The 22,745-nt window shown below is 41.6% G+C and overlaps 1 protein-coding gene across 1 annotated transcript in view; it reads right to left on the bottom strand.

Annotated features, from left to right (window-relative positions):
• Positions 1-11,974, bottom strand: part of LOC114663242 (uncharacterized) — a 42,299-nt gene extending 30,325 nt beyond the window's left edge. The window contains exon 1 of the mRNA XM_051934461.1: positions 11,417-11,974. Coding sequence (XP_051790421.1) covers positions 11,417-11,595 — 179 coding nt within the window. The 5' untranslated portion in view covers positions 11,596-11,974. The remainder of the gene's footprint in view (positions 1-11,416) is intronic.
• Positions 11,975-22,745: the final 10,771 nt, after the last annotated feature.

Genomic DNA, 22,745 nt, shown 5'->3' with positions numbered 1-22,745 from the left:
CCAAAACGTTTTTTTTTAAAGGAGCCCACTAATACCAATTTGTTCTTTTTTAATTAATGATATATCATAGATGTATATTTTATTATACCTACTTAACTTTTATCGACATTTATCTAACTCTATATTTATTTTTCTAGTATCAGAATGCAGTTTAAGTTAATTTGTTTTGGTTTCAATAGATGTCTTTTTCATATTTTTGATTCTTTTCTTTTTTTCACATTTTCACGCCCCCCTTTTTGTTACTTCGTGCCCCCCCTAGGGGGGTCCGCCCCACAGATTGAGAACCATTGCCATATTAGAAGATGAAAATGCTGAATTCATGGAAGTGAAATCCAAACCTATCGGAAAAACTTGGTTTAGTAGGCAAGTTAGAATTAATGTTTGATTTTTTTTGCCCATCCATATGTTAATCCATCACTTCATGTATGTATTGAGCCTTTTCCTAAATTCACTTTCTGTCTGACAGAACTGGCTTAGAAAAATGTTTTTATTGTGTATTGAAAGATTAATGCTTATATATACAATGGATTCAGAAAGCATTCAGACCCCTTCACTTTTTCACTTTTATTATGTTTCAGCCTTGTGCTGAAGTCATTTATTTAATTTTTTCCCTTATCAAACAGCACATAATACTCCAGAGTGACAAATTAAAAAATTTTAAAAAATAATTAATATGACATTGACTTGAGTATTGAGACCCTTTAATCAGCAATTAGTTGAACCCCCTTTGGCAGCAATTCCTACATGGAGTGTTTTTAGGTCTGATGCAACATGCTTTGCATACCTGGATTTGGGGGTCTTTCTATCTTTCTTCTCTGCAGATCCACTCAAGTATAGACAGTTTGGGTGGAAATTGTTGGTGGACAGCTATTTCCAGGAGATGTTCAATTGGGTTCAAATCCAGGACACTCCCATAGTTGTCCCTGTGCCATTCCTGTGTTGTCTTTGCTCGTAACGTTTAGGGTTATTGACCTGTTAGAAGGTAAGCCTTTGTCCCAGATCACTCTTTTCATTAAGGGTATCTCTGTACTTTGCTTTGTTCAGCTTTCCGTCAACCCTATCTGGTCTCCTAGTCCCAGTCTCTGCCACCATTTTGCTTCACAGCTGAAATGATATTGCGCAGGTGATAATTGGTGACTGATTTCCTCCAGATATGATGCTAAGCTTGGTTTTATCAGATCAGAGAGTCTTGTTTCTCACAGTCTGAAAGTCCTTTAGGTGCCTGTTTGCAAACTATAAGTGGGCTTCCATATGTCTTTTACTGTCTGGATCGATGGAGTGGTGCAGTGATGGTTCTCCCTTTGGACATTTCTTCCATTTCCACGCTGCTTTTCTGGAGCTAAGCCAGAGTGACCATCAGGTTCCTGGTCATCTTTCTCACCTTCTTCCATGGTTGCTCACTTTGACTGCACGGCCAGTTCTAGGAATAGTTATTATTGCTTGAAACTTATTCCATTTAAGAAATATGGAGGCCACTGTGCTCTTTTGAGCCTTCAATGCTGCAGGAATTTCTTTTTTGTAGTCTTCATCAGATCTGTTCCTCTACACAATCCTGCCTGCGAGCTATGCAGGGAATTCCTTTAATAATAATAATAATAATAATAATAATAATAATAATGACTCTTTAAATTTATAAAAATAATAATTCTTTACATTTATACAGTGCTTTTCTCACTACTCAAAGCACTCTCCATGCAGGGATGCAAAGCCATGATCTCCTTACTGCAAAGCAGCAACACCACCACTGCACCACCTTTAACCTCATGTCTTGGGTTTGGCCAAACTATAAGTCCTTCCACAGGTAACTGTGTGTCTTTCCTAATCAGTCCAATCAATTGAATTGACCACAGATGGACTCTTAAAAGAGGTGTAGAAACATCTCAATAATGACCAAGCAGAATGGGATGCACTTGAGCCAGATCTCAAGTGTCACAGCAAAGGGTCTGAATACTCATGTCAGTGTGATATTTCAGCTTTTAATTTTTTTCAGATATTCTAAAAAATTCTTCTTATTTTGTCATTCGGAGGAACTGAGGGAAAATATAAATTAAAAATGATTTGAGTACAAGGCTGTAACATAAAATAATGTGAAAAAACTGAAGGGCTCTCAGTATCTGATCTTTATTTTGGGACCAGTCCCTACTGTTTGTGGGCACGGTGAAGAACACCAAATGAGTGAAACTACTATAGATGCAGGGTTCCTATAAAACGTAATGCACATTTTACTTTTAGAATTCGATACAGATATGAACAGGACATTTCAGTAATTAAATGTGTTCTTCTTTGTTTACTCCACCAGAAAATTTCCTTCCTGAATGATTTTTGACTCCATTGCAGATGTTTGTTAGTCCCTTCTGCAAGAACATCCAACAGCAATGTACTGCTTCTCTGACCAACAAGAAGGTCTGTGTTACTGGTGAATTTATTTACGGTAATTTCTTTTCCAGGATGACAGAAACAGAAACACTTTAAATTACAATCATAACATAGGTAAGGGTCAGCAGAAATGCACATTCTTTCATTGGATGAAACCAGGAAGTGTGGTGAAGGAAGTGAAGATTTAATAGAAAAAGCCCAAACAGAGATAATCCACTTGTATTCATTCAGATTATGATTAGGTGTTTCCTTATTTTTTTTTTACATTAAGTACAGACAGACAGTTTCTACAAAACTTTTGTCATTGATAAAATCTGATACATCATCAATCACACTGAAATTAAAAAGCATTCAGTGGAAGCCAAAAAACATAACAATAACGTGACATCACGAGCAGCAACATAAGGCGCAAAATCAATTAATAAAACTAATTTTCAAAGAAGAGACAGTTACAAAAAGGAACAAAAAGAGAAAGTCAAGTCAAGTTAAGTTGGGGAGCATGCACTGGTACAGTGCGTTGCCATACCCACTACACGACGAAACAACTCGAGAACCCAGTTGACAACCCCCGAGGCAGTCCAGTCCCTCCCTCCGGAAATGACCCTCTATCTGCCACAGCCAGGTGTTACGTGGGCGACCCCTTGACCTGGTCCCCAACAATGAGGATCTTACGAGCCGGATCACCCTCTGGGAAACGCTCCACATGGCCGTAGTGCCGTAAGTGACGCTCCCTCACAATGCAGGTCATGTGCCTCATTCAGGACCATGTGAGCAACACAAAGTTAAACCAACAGTACCCAAGGACTCTCTGAAGAGACATAGTATCAAAGGAGTCCAGTCTTCATCTCAGGTCACTGGTTAGCATCCATGTCTCGCAACCATATAGCAAGACAGGAAGCACCAGGACTCTAAAGACTTGGACCTTCGTCCTTTTGCATAGATATAAGGAGCGCCACACACCCCTTTCCAGTGACCTTATGACCCCCCCATGCTCTCCCAATCCATCTAGTGACTTCAATGGAGACATGAATGTCACTGCCGAGGTAAGTAAGCCTCTCAACAAGGTCAACAGTCTCTCCGCAAACAGACACACTGCTGATGATCATGCCCAAGAGGTCATTAAAGGCCTGGATCTTTGGTTTTTAATGAGGACACTCGCAAGCCCAGACACTCAGACTCCTCTCTCAGTCTCTCAAGTGCCCTGATGAGAGCCTCCATTAACTCCGCGAAGATCACAGCATCGTCAGCAAAGTCAAGATCAGTGAATCTTTCTTCACCAACAGATGCCCCACAGCCACTGGACCCCACAACCCTGCCCAACACCCAGTCCATACAAGAATTGAACATAGTAGGAGCAGAACACACCCCTGACAAACCCCAGAATCAACTCGGAAAAACACGAAGGTTCTGCCTCCACTCTGCGCAGCACTCACAGTACCATTGTACAGGCCGGCCATGATATCCAGCAACCTCTTAGGGATCCCGTGAACCCTCAGGATGTCTCACAGGGCAGCTCGATCAACTGAGTCGAACGCTTTACAAAAACCGACAAAGGCTGCAAAGAAACTCTACCGATATTCGTGTTTGCGCTCCATGAGAACCCTCAGTGCCAGGATGCGGTCGATGGTAGACATCTTAGGCGTAAAACCAGACTGTTCCGGTTGCTGGTACGTGAGCAAGTGATCACAGATCCTATTAAGGATGACACTAGCAAGGACCTTACCTGGCACCAAGAGAAGTGTTATCCCCCTGTAGTTGCTGCAATCCAGTTGATCACCCTTCCCTTGCCAGATAGGGACAACAAGTCCCACTTTCCAGTCAGTCTGGATGATGCCAGTCTGAAAAATGGAAGCAAAAACTGCTTGCAATGCCAGGAGGATAGCCTGACCACCAGCCTGGAGAAGTTCACCCCGGATACCACAGGTCCTTGCAGCCTTTCCCCCCCTCAGCTGGTTCACCACCTGTGCAATCTCAATGAGACTGGGTGGTTCACAGCTAATTGGAGGAAAAAAAGTTAAATTTACAGGTGATTATTTTGGGGCTTACCAACAATGTCCGTGGTAATATCTTTAAATTGCTTTAACCAGGGATCGCCATTTGCATATTCAAGCCAGTCATGAGGATTTCTTCTTGTACAAGAATCCGCAACTTGCTAAATGTGCAACAACTATGGGACATGCTGGAAGCAACACGTACCAGAATTCTGTAGTGCTTCAGCTTTACCACCTTTCCCCGGCTTTGCCCTCCTGAATTCAGGTAACTGCAGCTCACTTTGGGTGAACGTGCTTAATAAGAAAGGCAGCTAGATTATGACAAGTATGTTCGGACATTTTTTTTCGGATTAATTGGTTATGAGGTAAGGAAGTTGTAGCACTGCTACATATAAAATATGATATTTTCTGAATGTCTGTCTGGTCTACTTGTTGTGCATCCATAAACGCTGTTTGGGACAGACGAGTGATTGAGAGTGGCATAAGAGCGCAAAAGACGTTTTCCAAAAGGAGGAGGAAGAACGACTGACAAACAAGCTAAACAGATCAAGAACTGCAATGGCCATGTAAAAGAAACTACAGCTAAGAAGATTTGTCTAGGAATGTCAGCGTTCATCTCCAGAGATGGTAATCCCATGAATCCTTCATTGCACTTACCCGGGTGAGCTCGTTGAATTTTTTTAAATGGTGGAGTACTGACCGTGAAAGCACATTTAAAAACCTTCGCTGGCCAGCTTTTACAATTCAACCACCCAGTATATTAAGACACCTCGAACTCTGGACAATTGTGCAGACTTCAGAAGGGGGCTGTGGTGTTTATTTCACTGTATATGTTTTGATTCATACTTACTTGGGTAATTGCGTGTTGGGGAGGGTCATTGCAGTTTTCATCTTTGTGTTTTTTTTAAACGTTTATATTTTTCTGACTTTGCTAAAATTGCCTTATAATATGTTGAACATTGATTTTATCGAAAGGGGGATGTAAGGCAGGGCATTTGCAGGGTGCTTGGGTGGATTGAACTTTCCTTATTTTAGCCAGTGTAAGAGATGGCTGGCAGCTTATCCCGGTCAATACATCCAGGCCGCTAGATGGATTCCTCACTGCAACATGGAGGTGCCCTGGATTCCCGAAGGGCATCATGGAAAATGGAGTTCGGCTTCACAGCCCTGTTGGATACCGTGGGCACTGCCAGGGGACGCTACAGGGAGACACAGGGATTTCTATTTTCCCTATAGCCCAGAAGTACTCCCAAGTCATGGGGACGGAAGAACTGAAGTACTTCTGGGCTGAAAAAGAATAAGAGTTTTCATCTGACCCGGAAGTGCTATGGAATCACATGGACAGAAGCACTTCCGGGTCGAGGACTATTTAAAGGACTATGGGAAACCCAGGAAGCTGAGCCAGAGTTGGGAGGAAGTGTGACAGAGCTGCTGGGTGGAGAGGAGGATTTATTGTGCTATTATTGTTTATTATTATTATTATTGATTGTGTATTGTGGAGGTGGAGGTGCTTTGTGCACATTATAAAAGAGACTTTTACTGGTGTCTGGACGTGTTGTCTGTGGGTTTGGAGGAGCGGCAGCACCCCCTAGTGTCACACCACCTTGCAGTTTTCGGAAGGCGATCGGCCCGCTTTTAACACATCGGATCGGATTTGTTACAAATTATTTAAAGCAAAGAAAAACAGAAGTTTCAAAGTAAAGAAGTTTTGCTCGGTATTCGTTTCTGCAGAATGTGGAGACGTGTTGAATGTTCATTAACACATGCAAGTAAGAATTTCACTGTACTCTGTACAATTGACACATTATATAAACCATTTAAATAGCCGTACCGTGTATATTCACAATGTGCCAGTTATCAAGTGTATGAAGTATGTTAATCAAACTTCTGCTACATAATAAGTATGTTTAAAGAAAGACATAAATGTAATTTTTAAAAATCATCTAAATGATACTTTCAAACAACATAACAGTTCAGTAGCTAGTACTGTTCACGCATAACACACAGCTAATTGTCAATGGAAAATTAAAAAGTATCATTTTTTTTATATGGGAACCATATTTTTGTATTTACTCTTTCAATTGAACACTTGGATTAGAAGGAACGTTTCGGAGGTGTTTCCAATTTGCTCTTGGTCTTCTGTGAGTCCCAGTCTTATAATATCAGGAGACTCTGAAGATGCTCAGTGTACATGCAAGAAAAAATATCATGTCCTGCAATGATCACGGTTGGTTCTTGCGCTGTGCCCAGTGCTGCCAGGACAGCCTCCCTACTTCCAGTGCCCTGATTTACATTAAAGGGATTAGAAAATGGGTTGATGAAGAATAAGGAATAACACACTTCAGTTTTTAAAATGTAATAAAATCTGTTTTTTTATATGTCAAATTGTATCTTTAACTAGCCGTTCCCCGCGGCTCCACCAATGTACAGGGTGAGGCAGAAAGGACGGACAATTTTTACAAAATCACAAAATTGTTCATTTTTTCTTACAAAGAAATTTATTGAAAGATTTGAGTTCATATTGAAATAGCATTTGACAAAATCAAGTGTGGAAAACAACATAGATAGATAGATAGATAGATAGATAGATAGATAGATAGATAGATAGATAGATAGATAGATAGATAGATAGATAGATAGATAGATAGATAGATAGATAGATAGATAGATAGATAGATAGATAGATAGATAGATAGATAGATAGATAGATACTTTATTAAACCCAAGGGGAAATTCACATACTCCAGCCAACATCTCCCATGTGTTATCCGTTATCACTGATGCATTTCTGAAGGCGTTCATGGAAGTTTGCCTCCACTCTTTTCAACATCACTCTGTCGATTTGGGCGACTTCCATGCGAATGGCTTCCTTCAGTTCCTCCAATGTACGGGGCTTATGCTCGTATACATGTGCCTTGAGGTGACCCCAGAAGAAATAATCACACATGGATAAGTCAGGGGACCAAGGAGGCCAATGAATGTCACGAAACCTGGAAATGAGGTGACCAGGGAAGAGAGGGCGAGAATAACATCCATTGATGCTCTAGTTGTGTGGGCTGTCGCCCCATCCTGTTGAAACCACACACGCCAGATGGGAATACGTTTTCGTCGTAATTCAGGTAAAAAGAAGTTGTTTATCATCTCGATATAGCACTCCGAGTTCACGGTAACAGCATTCCCATTATTGTCTTTGAAAAAGTAAGGACCAACGACACAAGTTTTGTCCATAGCATGCCAAACTGTCACTTTCGGGCTGTGTAGCGGTCTTTCGTGTAATTTTTTCGGATTTTCAGAAGCCCAATAATGGCAATTCTGTTGATTTACCAAGCCATTGAGATGAAAATGAGCTTCATCACCCATGAACAAAATGAGGTTGTCATTTTGCTCAAAAATTGCTTTCATTTCATGTGCTAAGTTCAGTCGCTGTGCGTAATCCCTGGCCTTCAACTGTTGCACCACGTCCAATTTGTAGGGATGGAAATGCAGGTCTAAATGCAAAATATGCCTTACCGAACGATTACTGAGACCAAGTTCAGAAGAATGCTTCCGAGCAGATTGACTTGGACTGCGCAGCAGGGCTAGTCATACGCTTTCCACATTTTCAGGGGTACGTGCCATTCGTGTAACCCCTGACGGTCTTTTGTTCATTACTGTACCTCGTGTACGAAGTGCTTTAACCCAATGTAGGATAGTGTTACGAGCAGGAACAGCTTTATTTCAGAGGATATTGAAATGGCAATGAAACTCACGCTGAACTGCGGTAATAGATTGGTTGTTCTTGACAAAACAGTCGTATGCAAAAACAAGGTGTTCTATCATCCACGGCTCCATGACTTCAACTAAAAAGTAAATAAAAAAATGCTAAGACTTCGCGAACCTAACGCCACCTACCGCACATCTGTCACTCCATCTAGTGGTGAGTTCAAGCCATTTCAAAGACGTCCGTCCTTTCTGCCTCACCCTGTAGTAGTGAAACAGGACAAACTTTAAAAATCAATAAACAAAAAAGTATCGCTAGCTAAATGGAGGCAAAGTACACTCCAAAATGCAGAGGCAGACAGACTCTCTACTCCTGATATCACGCTTCCCACTCCCCTCGGTCCAGCCTCTGTCTCGGATTAGCGCAAATATATCACTCCTGCAAGCAAACTATGATTCTTAGCCCGATGAGAGAAGTCGCAAAATCATCCAGAACGTTCAAGCAAATTCTACAAAAAAACGATATCTAAATCCGTTAAGTAGTTCTCTCGTTCATTGGGTAAGTGGATGGAAGATATCCCCCGAGGCTGGCTCGTGAGTGAGGAGGGCCCTGTCCCCTTTCCTTGGCCCGCTGTGTCTCTCTCTTGGATTCGCGCAAATAAATTTGTACCACAAGCGAACTATGATACTTAGCGCGATGAGAGAGGTCGCAAAATCAACTGGAATGTTCAAGGAAATTCTAGAAAAAAACCCCGATCTAAATCCGTTAAGTAGTTCTCTCGTTTGCTAGCTAAGCGATGTAAGATACGCCCTGAGGCTGGCTCATGAGTGACGAGGTCCCGCTCTTTCCTCCCCTCGGCCCGCTGCCTGTGTCTTAGATTCGCACAAATAAATTGGTACTGCAAGTGAACCATACTACTTAGTCGCAAAATCAACCGGAATGTTCAAGCAACTTCTAGAAAAAATCCAAATGTAAGTTAAGTAGTTCTATCGCGAAAAGTGGGCACACATACAGACAGGCAGACAGACAGATGTTGGATTTTATGTATATATATATATATTGGTGTTTTCTAATATAAAAATAAAACTAGAACAAGGGAAAAATAAGGAAACTACTAGAGTAATAATAAGGAACTTGCACAATTTCTAGCTGGTGGCTCATATAAACATTCTTGTGCTTAACCTTAAAAGAACCTGATCAGTTTCGTTAAGATGGCAGTCTGTCAGATATATAGGACAATGTAGGACTGGAGTGTAATACATCTGCACAGTATATTGAGGAGTTGACAGACGTCCGTCTTCAATGGCCATAGAGAAGTGGTGACGGCATTCTGTCAGATCCACTGGCTCAGGATGATGCAGTGTTGGGACACACGTACGGTACTCATATATTGAATTTGACTGGGATGTCTGAATTAATTCTTTAACTTACTTTAACTTAATTTCTTTAACATACTTTTTATAGGATTTTCTGGGAATAACTTGAAGGAGTACTCCACCTAAAATTAGATTAAGTCAGATTAGATTAGATTAGATCTTCTCCTTCTTTCGGCTGCTCCCGTTAGGGGTTGCCACAGCAGATCATCTTCTTCTATATCTTTCTGTCCTCTGCATCTTGTTCTGTTACACCTATCACCTGCATGTCTCTTCTTCGTCTTCTTCGGCCAACAGTAGCCCAATTTCCGCCAGCACCCTGTTGGCTAACAATACTGGTGGCGGTCATTGTTAACCCGGGGCTCGACCGATCTGGTATGGAAATTTGCATTGTTGTCCGCATATTGATTTGATTTCACACCAGATGCCCTTCCTGATGTAACCCTCCCCATTTACCTGGGCTTGGGACCGACATGAAGAAACACACTGGTTTGTGCATCCCCTTGTGGCTGGGTTATTAGATTAGATTAGATAAACTTTCTTAATCCCAGGAGGAACTCTAGATGCATACAGCATCAGAAACACTAAAAAACAAACATACAGACTCACTGGATAAATAATTCAATCAATCGATATAATGTGTATTGTACAGAAATTGCAAAATTAACTTAAAGAGTAAATTTAGTTTGAGATGTTAGGAGGGAACATTAAATTTCCTGATAGCAGCAGTCACAAAAGAGTCCAAGAAGTGCGCCTAAGACCACCATGGAGGAATAAGCCCGTGGCTAAGAGCGCCTCCTGGAGGGGATTTTTTTCATGATGGCATCCAATTCTGCCACCATCCTCTTTTTTTTTTTTTACAGGTTCCAACATATTCAGAGTTCACCCTGTGATAGAGCAGGCTTTCCTGATAAGTTAGTTCAGGCATTGTGTATCTTTAGAACTCATGTTGCTTCCCCAGGACACCACAACCTAGAACACCACACTGGCTAACTAAGGACCGATAAAACATTTCTAGCAGATTGCTCTTGTCATGTATGCACTAGGAGACGAACATTTCTGATTTTTAGAAGGTAAGTAGTACCACTTTGGCACATGAGGGGAAGCTGATCCTAACCACTTCTCCTCTCTCCACTGCAGTTCTGATTAGGTATTCGAGGACAGTGCATGGCTAACCCCTCCCACAGGGTCTCGGAGAAGGCTCCGCCCCTTCACCCGGGATGACGTAAAGTCCGGCGTTCTCCACAAAGAGGCATTCAGTTTGGACCATGGCCTCAGTGGAGAAAGAGATCCAACAGAAGTATAGGCTAAGAAAGCCTCTCAAATTCAATTCCAAGAGTGCACTTCTCTCTCTCTCTGTCTCACTTTTCACATTAAACGGGGTTGCCCAGTTGGCACTCCCACCTTTCTCATGGTATCCTTGGTTTGTTTACTCAGTCATAACATGAGTCCAGCACCTGCTCAATGAACGCTTAATTTCGCTATACGCAAAATACGTAAACTGTTTGGCAGAATAACATGTTTTGTTATAAACGAATACAAATAGTAAAACGTATTAGAAAGGTAAAGGTTTAAAGTGTCCTCGTCACCACTTGGTGAGGACGTTAATTTAAAATCAAATATGTATTTATATAAAAATAGACATTTAAATTGTAAGGCTACATTTTAAATAGTAGATTAAGCATTCCATCCATCAATTTTATAGACGTTTAAACATGTTTTTAGGCACGTAACCTGAAAAGAGTCATAGCCCAGCAGAGGGCTCCACCCACACATAAACACACACGCGCGCACACGCACACACCCCATGCACACGCACACGCACACGCACGGAGCACAGACACCACAAACTTTTAGAGGGAGGCTGATTACTTAATACTCTGTTCACTGATCTGTTGCATTTTAATTAACATCACACATCCTTTTCTATACCCAGCTATTATACTGACGTTATTATTAGTTTTCTAATTACTAACCTGTGCTGCAGCGTCTGAGCACCAGGAGAAGTGGAAAGAGGAGGAGAAGGAGGACATTTCTCTTCGTTCATCTGCTCCACACTCACCTCGTCCCCTCCGCTCATATCACACATACTGATGGCAATCTCGGTCCCGCCGTCCACAACTTGATCAGATCTGGGATGCTCTGTGCTTGACATGTTCTAAAAAAGAAAAAGTGTCGCAGGATCTCCACTGCGGCATTACTATGAAATTACCGTCATCGCCACCGGGGGGCAGTAAAGGCGAGCTGCTGAAAGCTTTTGAGAACTGGACCTCGTCGCCAAACAAGATCTTCGTCTAATATGCGGCTATCCTGGACATCCTGAACAGTTAGCGCTTCTGGAAAATGGCACAGAACCCACACGTACGTTCAGGGACACTTTCTATCTTCAGGTCTTACGATTACTAATCAGCCACCTACACTCTTAAAAGAACTGGTTCTTAAATGGCACTGGGTTGTCTGGTTCTTCAATTGCTGGACAAAGCACCATTTCATTGTGGGAGGGTTCTCTGTATACGAAGCTGGTAGGCTACCCAGTAGGACACTAATATATAAAAAAGGACTGTGGTAGGCCTATTGCATGCAGCAAAATACCTTTTAAAATCATGAACCTTTGGTGTTTCATAAATCTGTTACTATCTCTTCGTCGTTATTCATCGTATGAAGCCTGTTACGGATGTAAATAAACCAGAAGTTCTTTCTGGAACCTTCATGTGGATAGTTCTTTTGGGAATGGTTCCCCTATAAGGCAACACTCTGAAGAACCACCCTGGAACCTTTATTTTTGAGAGAGTATAATAACAAAAAAAAAAATCTTCGACGTAAGGTTACTGAACAGCTGGTCATGTTCAAACTATTTCACATTTTGATCGCGTTACCCCCCCCCCCCCCCCAAAAAAAAAAAAGACTTAAAGCTATTATTGCTGCAGAAGATGTCTTTACAAAATATTAAAGAGTAGGCATTAAAAACATATGGAAACTGACTATTTGTTTTCTTAAGATTTGTTTCCTAACATGAAACAATTATATTTTATGTATTGTACATTTAAATAAAATATATTTAAGAGAAATAAAAAAAATCCAATGTGGGTACCCAAAAAAAATCCGTAATTGCTGGGAAAAAAGAAAAACACTTTGTTAAAAAATCTTGTAGCAATTCCCTTACCTTAGATCAGCGTTTCTCAACCTTTAAGTATTTGCGACCCGAGTTTTCATAACAGTTTTAATCGCGCCCCTCCTAACGTTTTTTTGAAAGGAGCCCACTAATACCAATTTGTTCTTTTTTAATTAATGATATATCATAGATGCATATTTTTATTAAACCTACTTAACTTTTATCGACATTTATCTAACTCTATATTTATTTTTCTAGTATCAGAATGTAGTTTAAGTTAACCTGTTTTGGTTTCAATAGATGTATTTTTCATATTTTTGACTCTTGTTTTCTTTTTTTCACATCTTCGCGCCCCCCTTTTTGTTACTTAGCGCCCCCCTAGGTGGGCCCGCCTCACAGTTTGAGAACCACTGCCTTACAGACAGCGCACAGCTGGGAGCATGCGCAGATAGCAGGTTGTCGCACCCACCACATGCCGAATCACCTGGCTTAGGACCCGCGTGCAGCGACAGACTCCTCAGCACCGCACTGGAAAACTGTGAGGTTTTATTATGGTGGCTGGAATGCCAGTCGGGCCACCAACCCCCAAGTTTTTCCTGTAAATTGGAGGACCTGCTTGCAGGGCTGGATGCAGATTAACGTCATACCCAGCAATTATTAAGATGACTGACTGTCTTTATCTTCTTGTCTGTAACTGTTAATACAATCGTTTCCATTCCAAACTTTTTTTTTATTATTATAAAGCACATCTATGTTCTTTGACATAATGGCATCGGTATTTGGGTGTAGATGGTTTTGTCATAGAATACTGATGGCAATTCTGGGTTATCTTGAAACTATAGATGGTACTCACATTCTTAAGATGAATGGTTCTTTAATAGTACTTTACTGGATTGTGTGGTTTCTCATAGAACCTTAGCTTGAAATAAATAAATAAATAAATAAATAAATAAATAAATAAATAAATAAATGTTCTGGGAAGGGTTCTTTGCATGTGAAATTGGTAGTTTGGGATTTGAAGAGGTTCCTAATTTGAAGAACAAACAGAAATCTTAATGTGCACCTAGCAGGATTCTTATAAAATCCAGAAAATCTGAAGTTATGTGTTAGTGTGTGCTGCGAGGGTCCTTTTAATATCAGGAGCCCACAAATCCATTATCGTCTCTTCATAGGTATGTATGGAATTGTCAGTCAGTCAGTCAGTCATTTTCCAACCCACTATATCCTAACATAGGGTCACGGGGGTCTGCTGGAGCCATTCACAATTAAGGCAGGAATAAACCTCGGGCAGGGTGCCAGCCCACCGCAGGGCACACACACACCAAACACACACTAGGGACAATTTAGGATCACCAATGCACCTAACCTGCATGTCTTTGGACTGTGGGAGGAAATCTATGCAGACACAGGGAGAACATGCAAACTCCACACAGGGAGAACCCGGGAAGTGAACCCAGGCCTCCTAACTGCGAGGCAGCAGCGCTACCCACTGCACCACCCTGGAACTTGTTATGGCTCTTAACAAATAATAGTTCTTTCTGGAACCTTCTTTTTAGAACCAAAAATTGCTCCCTTATGGCAGGGGTTCCCATACTCAGTCTGGCATGTGGACCCTCCTGTGGCTGCAGGTTTTTGTTCTAACCAGATACACAATAAGTGATAATAATTGATAATAACTAATCTCATTTAGTTAGCTGGTCTTTTTATTTATTCTGCATACAGAAACGTATACAGCTGTATGATTTTACACTATAAGACATTTAGAAATATTTCTTTGCTATAGCTTTAAATGCTTTTCGTTGTTTTTCTATTATTTTTCCCTTATTCTGTGTCTGATTGCTTCCTTGTTTCCTAATAGTGACAATTAAAAACAAGCAAAGCAGAGACCCTGGTGACCAACCAGTAAACAATGAAAGGCTGCAACTGCTTCAGTGTCACACCCTCTAAGTAGTCAATAATGGAAAGGCAAAATGGAAATCAGGATGAACATAAATAAAAAAGTTTAAAAAAATGAAAAAATAAAATAATAATAAGCATTCGCCACATATAACTGCTTCATTTTTATTTAAATGTATTAACACACTTACTTCTGTAATTACTTCATTCACCCCAAAACATAGAAACTGGGAAATAACAGCTCACTTAATTAGGCTAGGAGTCCAATTAAAAACAGGAGTTGGTTAGAATAACAATTTCTAGGCCCAGGGGGTCCCCACGACCGAATCTGAGAACCACTGCCCTATGACATCACTCCGAAGAGCCACTTTAGCCCCTTTGTTGAAGTGTAATTGGGGGTACATTGGCCGGTGTCGCTGTAATCACGTGAGGGCGCCCCGTAATGCACTTCCACAGTGTGAGGGGTTTGGCTCCTGCATTGAACCCAAGATTGCTGGTAAAACCTTCAGCTCCAGGGAATCCTCTGCTGATCTTGGGGACCCCCTATGGCTGCAGGTTTTTGTTCCAACTAACTTTCGTTTTTCGTTGGACAATTAGCTTAATTAAGTGAGTCATTTTCTGTGCTTTGGAGTCGATGTAGAAATTACAAACTAAGTTTGGTAGATTTTTATTAAAATGTAATAAGCAGTTATATGGGGAATATTTAGTTTTTTTAAGTCCTTAACAATATTTTCAACCTAATTTTGATTCTGCTTTTCCAGGTGTTCTAGTTATTTAATTGATTATTTGCTAATTAGCGGGTCCGACACTGAAGTCATTGCAGTTTACATCATCCCGGGTGTCTGCTGTGCTGGTTGTTAATTGTCATTAAATGAAGGGAGCAAACTACACAGGAAAAGGGGAAAATAAAAGGAAAAGAACAAAAGAGAGTTTTAAGCGTTTATAGCTTTAGAAAAAAGTAGAAATATTTCTAAATGTCTTCTAAATTTAAAAACTACACTGTTGTGTTTTTCTGAAAGCAGAATAAGAGAAGACCAGTTAATTAAATGAGATCAGTTGTTATCGATTATCATCACCGATTGTGAATCAGGTGGGGACAAAAACCTGCAGCCACAGGGGGTCCCCAGGGCCGAGTTTGGGAACCACTGCTCTACTGGAATGACTGGTTAGGAAAGCAGATGAATGCTAAACAGGCTCCTTCAACAATTTATCCAGTCAAGGTCGTAATCATAATGCATAAAAATCAATCAAAATTTAAAGGGCTTTCGTCTTTCCCTTCCATAGTGAGTTAAGTTTAAAAAGGCAGGTATTGTAAAGTTTCAAGTTAGGACAGGAGATGGCGACATTTCTACCGTTCCATCGTTTATTGTTGTGTTTCCCAAACTCGGTCCTGGGGAACCCCTGTGGCTGCAGGTTTTTTTTTCCAACCGGATTCCTAATCAGTGACAACACCTGATAGCGCGGATCTCATTTAGTTAGCTGTTTTTTTTCTTTTATTCGACATTCAGAAAAGCATAGCAGCATGATTTTTAAATTTATAAGACATTTAGAAATATTTCTGCTTCTGCTATAAATTTAAATGCTAAACTCTCTTTTGTTGGTTTAATTATACTTTGCTCTTCCTCTGTGCAGTTTTCCCCCCTTCGTTGTATCTTAATAATGACAATTTAAAATGAGCAGATCAGACACCCAGGCAAACAACATTAAATAATCAAAGGCTGCAACTGCTTTACAGTCAGGCCCAGTAATTAGTAAATAATGGATTAATTAAACAATTAGAAGACCTAGAAAAGTAGAATGAAAATCAAGTTGAAAATACTGATAAAAAGAAAAAAAAATACATTATTCCTATATAACTGCTTGGTACATTTTAATTTTTTTTTTTTTAGCAAACTTAGTTTTCTAATTTCTATATTGATCCCTAAACACAGAACTTGGGAAATAACAGATCACTTAATTAAACCAGGAGTTCAATTAAAAATAGAAGCTGGTTAGAACAAAAACCTGCAGCCACAGGGGTTCTCCAGGACCGAGTTTGGGAAACACTGGTTTAAAGGCTAAAGTCCTAACTTGGGAAGCACCCAACTGCAGCGGCCATCTTCTAAAACCGCCCATCAGGTGGCAGCAGTGGTTTAAAAATGAAGGCGTCAGGATAAACAATTGACGGGATGCATCTTTGAAAGATGTGCTTTGCAGGTCTGTCATTTATTCGTTTCTATTTGAACACCAATGTCTATGGCAGGTTGTGTGACCTGACGGGAAATTAAACAGATAAGAGAAACAGAGCTGCAGTCGAGAAAAGAAGTCAAGTGTTAATGAAGTCGCACGAGCCCGCTTTACTCGACGGGTCAGATGTGACTTGGACCTGAACGAGTGTGGAATATCAGACCATTGTTCTCTAATCCTCAAAGCAGCAATTAAATTCATCGGTACACATGGATCGGAGACTGAGCCTCGTAAATCTGTACGTTGAGCCGTCAGCAGCCGCGCGGTGAAGTGGATGGAAAAATAATTTGGAACATTTCTCACAATGCCTGGCGCTGAAAGCAGAGGAAAGTTTGATGCGGACGGGAGGCGATCCACCTCTGCACCTGATACCCCGTGCAGCTGTTCTTAGACAAGAATTGGATGTGTGTGTGTGCGTGTGTGTGTGCGCGTGCGTATGTGGCTGTATGTATGTGTGTGCAAGCGCTCGGGAGTTTATAAGTATTTGCTATGTGTGACTTCCTATTGATCTTGAATATGTGCGCGTGTGTAGAATGCGCGTCCGATTCTGAGGTCGTGTGCTTATTTCTGTCTTTGCGCGCACACGAGACACATACACGCATCTGTTTGTGAGAATAAGTGCGCGCTGTTTGGTGAACTGGCGGTGTTGCGTGGGCGGAAAAGCAGAATTAGATATTCCTGTCTGAGTATCGGCTTTGAGTCATTAGTTGTTTGTTTTGTTTTTCTTTCTTGCTTTGTCTGTGTCACTCTTGGTGCCCTGTCTGATTTTTACGGGTCAATGGTAGTGGAGGGGCGACATCCGGATCCTTCGCAGAATGCTATTCTTTTATGAGCATCACAACTGCTGGACACATTCATACACGTTTTCTCACAGTCGTCATTCATTTCCTCCACCATCGCTTCAAAACGGGCACTCGTGCACGCGCACCTGACCGCTCGGAAACACGAACGCGCACTTTCTTCCAGTTAAAGTAACTCTCACCATACTGTGTACAGGTGAACACCAGATAACAAATTTCTCTTACAGTTATTAGACACATCAAACTGACACGAAACTGAAGACTTCATACAAAGGTGTCTGTTACCATCATGAGAGAAGAGGGCAGACTACACTCTTAAAAGTCAAAGTGCCAGAGTGGTTCTTCAAAGTGGTGCCATAGGGGAGCCATTTTTGGTTCTCAAAAGACCCATCCACATGAAAGTTCTAGAAAGAACCATGTATTTATTTAGATTTGTAACAGGCTCCAAAGTGTGAGTAACCAGGACTAGATGGTAACAGATTTGTGAAATACCAGTAGGTCCTGATTTTAAAAGGACTCTCGCTGTATACAATCACACATGCTAAGTGCAGGTTTTCTTAATCCTTTAGTGTCCTGCAGCCTAACGTATGATTTCAGGATTTTTGTTCTTTCTTTTTTTTTACTTTCTTGTATACATAGTACAGGAATCGTGAAAAAAATTCGACATAGTGATTTTGATGAATCTTGACATTTAAACCTTCCTGAGTCCGAAAACACCATTTTTGAAATTATGTCTGTCGGTGTGTAAACACGATAACTTGAAGACGCTGTGACCTGGTCAATGAGATTTTGTACGCCAGCTTTATATCAAAAATAAGAAATCCTATCAACTTTAACTGAATACTTTTGCAAATTTTTAGGTAAACTGTGGTTATAATTACAAATATCCATCCATCCATCCATTTTCCAACCCGCTGAATCCGAACACAGGGTCACGGGGGTCTGCTGGAGCCAATCCCAGCCAACACAGGACACAAGGCAGGAACCAATCCTGGGCAGGGTGCCAACCCACCGCAGTAATTACAGATAAATGATTCAAATTCATCCATCCATCCATTATCCAACCCGCTATATCCTAACTACAGGGTCACGGGGGTCTGCTGGAGCCAATCCCATCCAACACAGGGCGCAAGGCAGGAAACAAACCCCAGGCAGGGCACCAGCCCACCGCAGGACACACACACACCCACACACCAAGCACAATTTAGGATCACCAGTGCACCTAACCTGCATGTCTTTGGACTGTGGGAGGAAACCCACACAGACACGGGGAGAACATGCAAACTCCACGCAGGGAGGACCCGGGAAGCGAACCCAGGTCTCCTAACTGAGAGGCAGCAGGGCTACCCACTGCGCCACCCATATTCTTTCATTAACTATTATTAATTTTATTTTAATTTATACATCATTAGTTTAACAATAAACATAAACAAATATAAGGATGTAATGGGAACAATAAGCTGGTGCGTCCCCATTGTGTTTCTGGTGTGGTGGATGGCTGGGGCCCATGCCTGGCCAGGACGGCCCTTTGGCACTGGATCTGGGGAAGCAGCCATGGGATGCACATTACATCCCCTGGAACACTTGGTGATAGCACCCGTAGGTTGCATCGGGGCCACAATTATGTTACACTGAAGCTCATCCCTGTTGGGCTCCGTGGCCACCAACAGGGGGAGCTGCACGGCTTAATGAGCCCATGTGGGCTAGAAAGCAGCCACACCCGGAAGTGCAGCCAGAATTAGGTTAACTCTTTGAGGGCTGAATATTTTTTTCCAAAAAAACTCAGTTTTCTTTAAAGCAAACAAACTAATGGTGTCACCCATAAATCAACATAAAACGTCTACTGCTATGTGCTGTGGCTGCTGTCGTCACCTGTTCGTCAGCAGTGGGACAGCGGTGGATGGCTCGATGGCCAGCAGAAATGCGTGGAGGGCCGGCTGCCTGGCTGTCTTTGTATGGCAGGTGGGCAGAGGTGGCAGTCGCAGTGTGACGCAATCTGATCTGTACCTCTTGTCATTGTAAGTGGTGGTCCTCCCAGGTAAATGTTGCTGTGGGACATATGTGTTCAGCATCACGATCAGCTAATGCTGGTTCCTCACATTCATTCTCGATTTCCATCTCCCGATCACTTGCATCAAAATCGGAGTCCAGCAAGTCACAGTCCGATTCAGCGATAACATGCGAAACGTCGTCCACAGAATATTGTGCTTTGCACGTTCACTTTGGTCACTCGCCAAATGTCGATGCCATTTTAAAGGTTCTTTGCTCTTTGCTATTCATGCACATGGAATGAACTGGGGTCAAATCAACGAAGCTAACTTTCCCAATAGCAAAGAGAGTCGAACTAAAATGACACAGCGAGATTTGTCACAGATTACAGCTGATTACCGTCCTCTACCCCTGAATTTTGTCAAAAGTCAACATCAGCCCTGAAAGAGTTAATTATCACCTGAAGCACTTCCGGGTGGGCTATATAAGGAGCCAGCAGTCACCACTCCAGGTGCCAGAGTCGGGAGGAGGAGGATGACGGCGTCGACGACGACAACAACAACAAAGAAAAAGACAAAGATGAAGATGCTGAGGAGGAGGAGAAGGAGAAGAAGACGAAGAGTGAATTTCTGTTTCTGTTTTGCTTTTGTGTGCTTGTGGGACTGTGTTAGGGCTGAGGGACACGGGGAAGATGTGCCCCCCAGCTGAAGAGAAAATAAAAGTTTGTAAACATTTTTACGTGTGCTTCCGTTATCAATCTGTGTCAGGTCGGGTGCCTATATAGCACTTTTCACACTGGTAATACATTTAATTTTATTTCCGCCATCATTATCATAATTAAATGTAGCTAAATGCAGTTTTACCTATAGCAATTTCTTGTAACAAATATATAATAGTAACACTTTTTCTATGTTTTTAGGTGACCATAACTCTTTTTACTTTGCACGTAATCGAGGCAATGCATATGTAATCATGAAAAAATTCTTCCACCATTTTCGACTTCCCACGTGCGCATGGGAGGTAGCTAAAGGGCTTGAGTAAGGGCAGTTCTGAATCAAACTGGGATGTGGCAGAGTGCACTGACTCTTTTATTCCCTTTCCTGCAGACCATTCACGGGAGATTCCACCTGGCCCTCTTGACGTCACTTCCGGGTCTGAGCCTATGGAAGAAGACCTTGCCGGCTCCAGCCCCTGTGATGTCACTTCCAGGTCCGAGCCTATGGTTGAAGACCCTTGTGAGCCCGACCCCTTTAAAAGCCTCCACCTTTTCCCTCTTCCCTCTGCTCTGTTATGGACTTGGTTTTCTGCACATCAGTGCTGTGTAACATTTTTACAATTTTGCAGCCAGGACACCAATTATACAGGTGGCTGCCCCAAACCTTGCTACGACTTGTGGTCAAGTTTGTGACACATTTTAATATAAAGTTTGATGATAGAGATACATGATTGTGTATCGATATTATCAATTAGTTATGATGAGAAACAAAGACGTATGATATTTGAGGAATATTGTGCAACTGAAAGTGATTCTGATGACCTTTTCCTCTATCTCAGTACATGAGAAAGTTGAGGGGGGCACACTCTCGTTTAATTTTTTTTTACTCATTAGGAAGTTTTTCAAAGCACAAAGAACCAACTACATATGCAAAGAACTCTTCACAGAACGAATTGGTGTTTGGTCAACCAATGACTCTATGAGTAACCATACAGTCCAATCAAGAACCATAAAGTGTCATTAAAGAGACAATATTTTTAAAAATGTAGTTCTAACCAGGACAGAAGATTAAGGGGAAGGTCCAGATGAGCAACTGCAAAAGAAGAGAAGGACATCAGAGTGTGTACCGTGAGAAACAAATATCTTACAGATCCTTAGTTGGCTTCTTCATCAGATTCACACCAAATCCCAGTGTTATCTGGAGCAGAGAAAAATAACGCTAGGATGCTGGCCTTAGTCACAGAGTTTCAAAGAAAAAGCCATATCTGAAACTGGCAAAGGAAAAGAAGATGAAAATCGATCAAAGAACAAACACGTTTGACAGAAGAGGACTGGAAAAGTGTATTAAGGTCAACATCCTGGACTCGTCTTTTTTCGGCTGCAGTAGACACTGGTGTTTGGCGTGTACTGAAGGAAGAAGACAAACTGAAAACCTGTAAAGTAGGGGTGTCAAACTCCAAATCCTGGTGGGTCACAGTTCAAGTTCAAAGTTTATTGTCATGTGCACAGTAAGGAAACTCGTTTCCCTGTACAATGAAATTCTTTCTTTGCCGTCCATACCAAATGACAAAACCAACGTATAAAGATAAACATAAATAATAAGTAGCAGATAGATAATAAGTAACAGAGACAGCATAAAGTATAAAAACAGAATAGAAGTATAAAGTGTTATGTGCCGGTAGGTGTGTGATGGACAAGTCAAATACAGTTGTGTGAGGTCGATAGAATGAGGTGCACCATGGTTATAAACTCCAGTCAGTTATTTAGGAGTCTAATGGCCTTGGAAAAGACAGAATTCTTTAGCCTGGAAGTCCTGCATTTCATACTCCTATACCTCCTGCCTGAGGATAGAAGTGTGAACAGTTCGTGAGGGGGGTGAGTGGGGTCCCAACAATGCAGCTGTAAAAGTTGCCGAGGATCTTAGTCGACATACCAAACTTTCTCACCCTCCTCAGAAAGTACAGCTGCTGTTGAGTCCTCCAAACTAGCTGTGTGGTGTTAAGTGTCCAAGTGAGGTCCTCACTGATGTAGACACCCAGGTATTTAATGCTGCTCACCCTCTGCACTTCAAGCCCTCGGATGAACAGTGGCTGCAGGTTTTCATTCTGACCCTTTTCCTAATCAGTGACCAGTTTTCATTGCTAATTAACTCCTTTACCCTTCATTTTAGTAGCCCTCTGAATTGATTCGTTCCTTCATTAAAGGACAGCCAAACAGAAATGAGATGTGAAACGAGCCAACAGATGACCAGCTAAACTGGAACATCAAACTCCAACCAGTTTCTTAATGAGAAGCCCATTCTTGCTGTTAATCTGTTAATTAAAGCCATTCTTGAATATCGTGACTTGTCGATGCTCTCATTCTGCCAAAGCCGACTGTTGATTTTTCTGTTGTTTCTAAGAACACCGTCATGATGTTTTGGTGACCTGAGCAGACCAACATGACCAAGACCTTCACTGTTCTTTATTTTCAGGTGAGCTGGTCATGTGGCGGCTTGTTTTGTGTCTCATTATTGTTTGGCTGCTCATTATGGGAAAAGAAACAACTAAGGGGTCTGAGTCATGTCA

Source organism: Erpetoichthys calabaricus, chromosome 12 (genome assembly GCF_900747795.2).
Source record: "Erpetoichthys calabaricus chromosome 12, fErpCal1.3, whole genome shotgun sequence".
Classification (NCBI taxonomy): Eukaryota; Metazoa; Chordata; class Cladistia; order Polypteriformes; family Polypteridae; genus Erpetoichthys; species Erpetoichthys calabaricus.
Note: the sequence above shows the minus strand (reverse complement) of the source record. Positions and strands in the feature narration are given on the sequence as shown.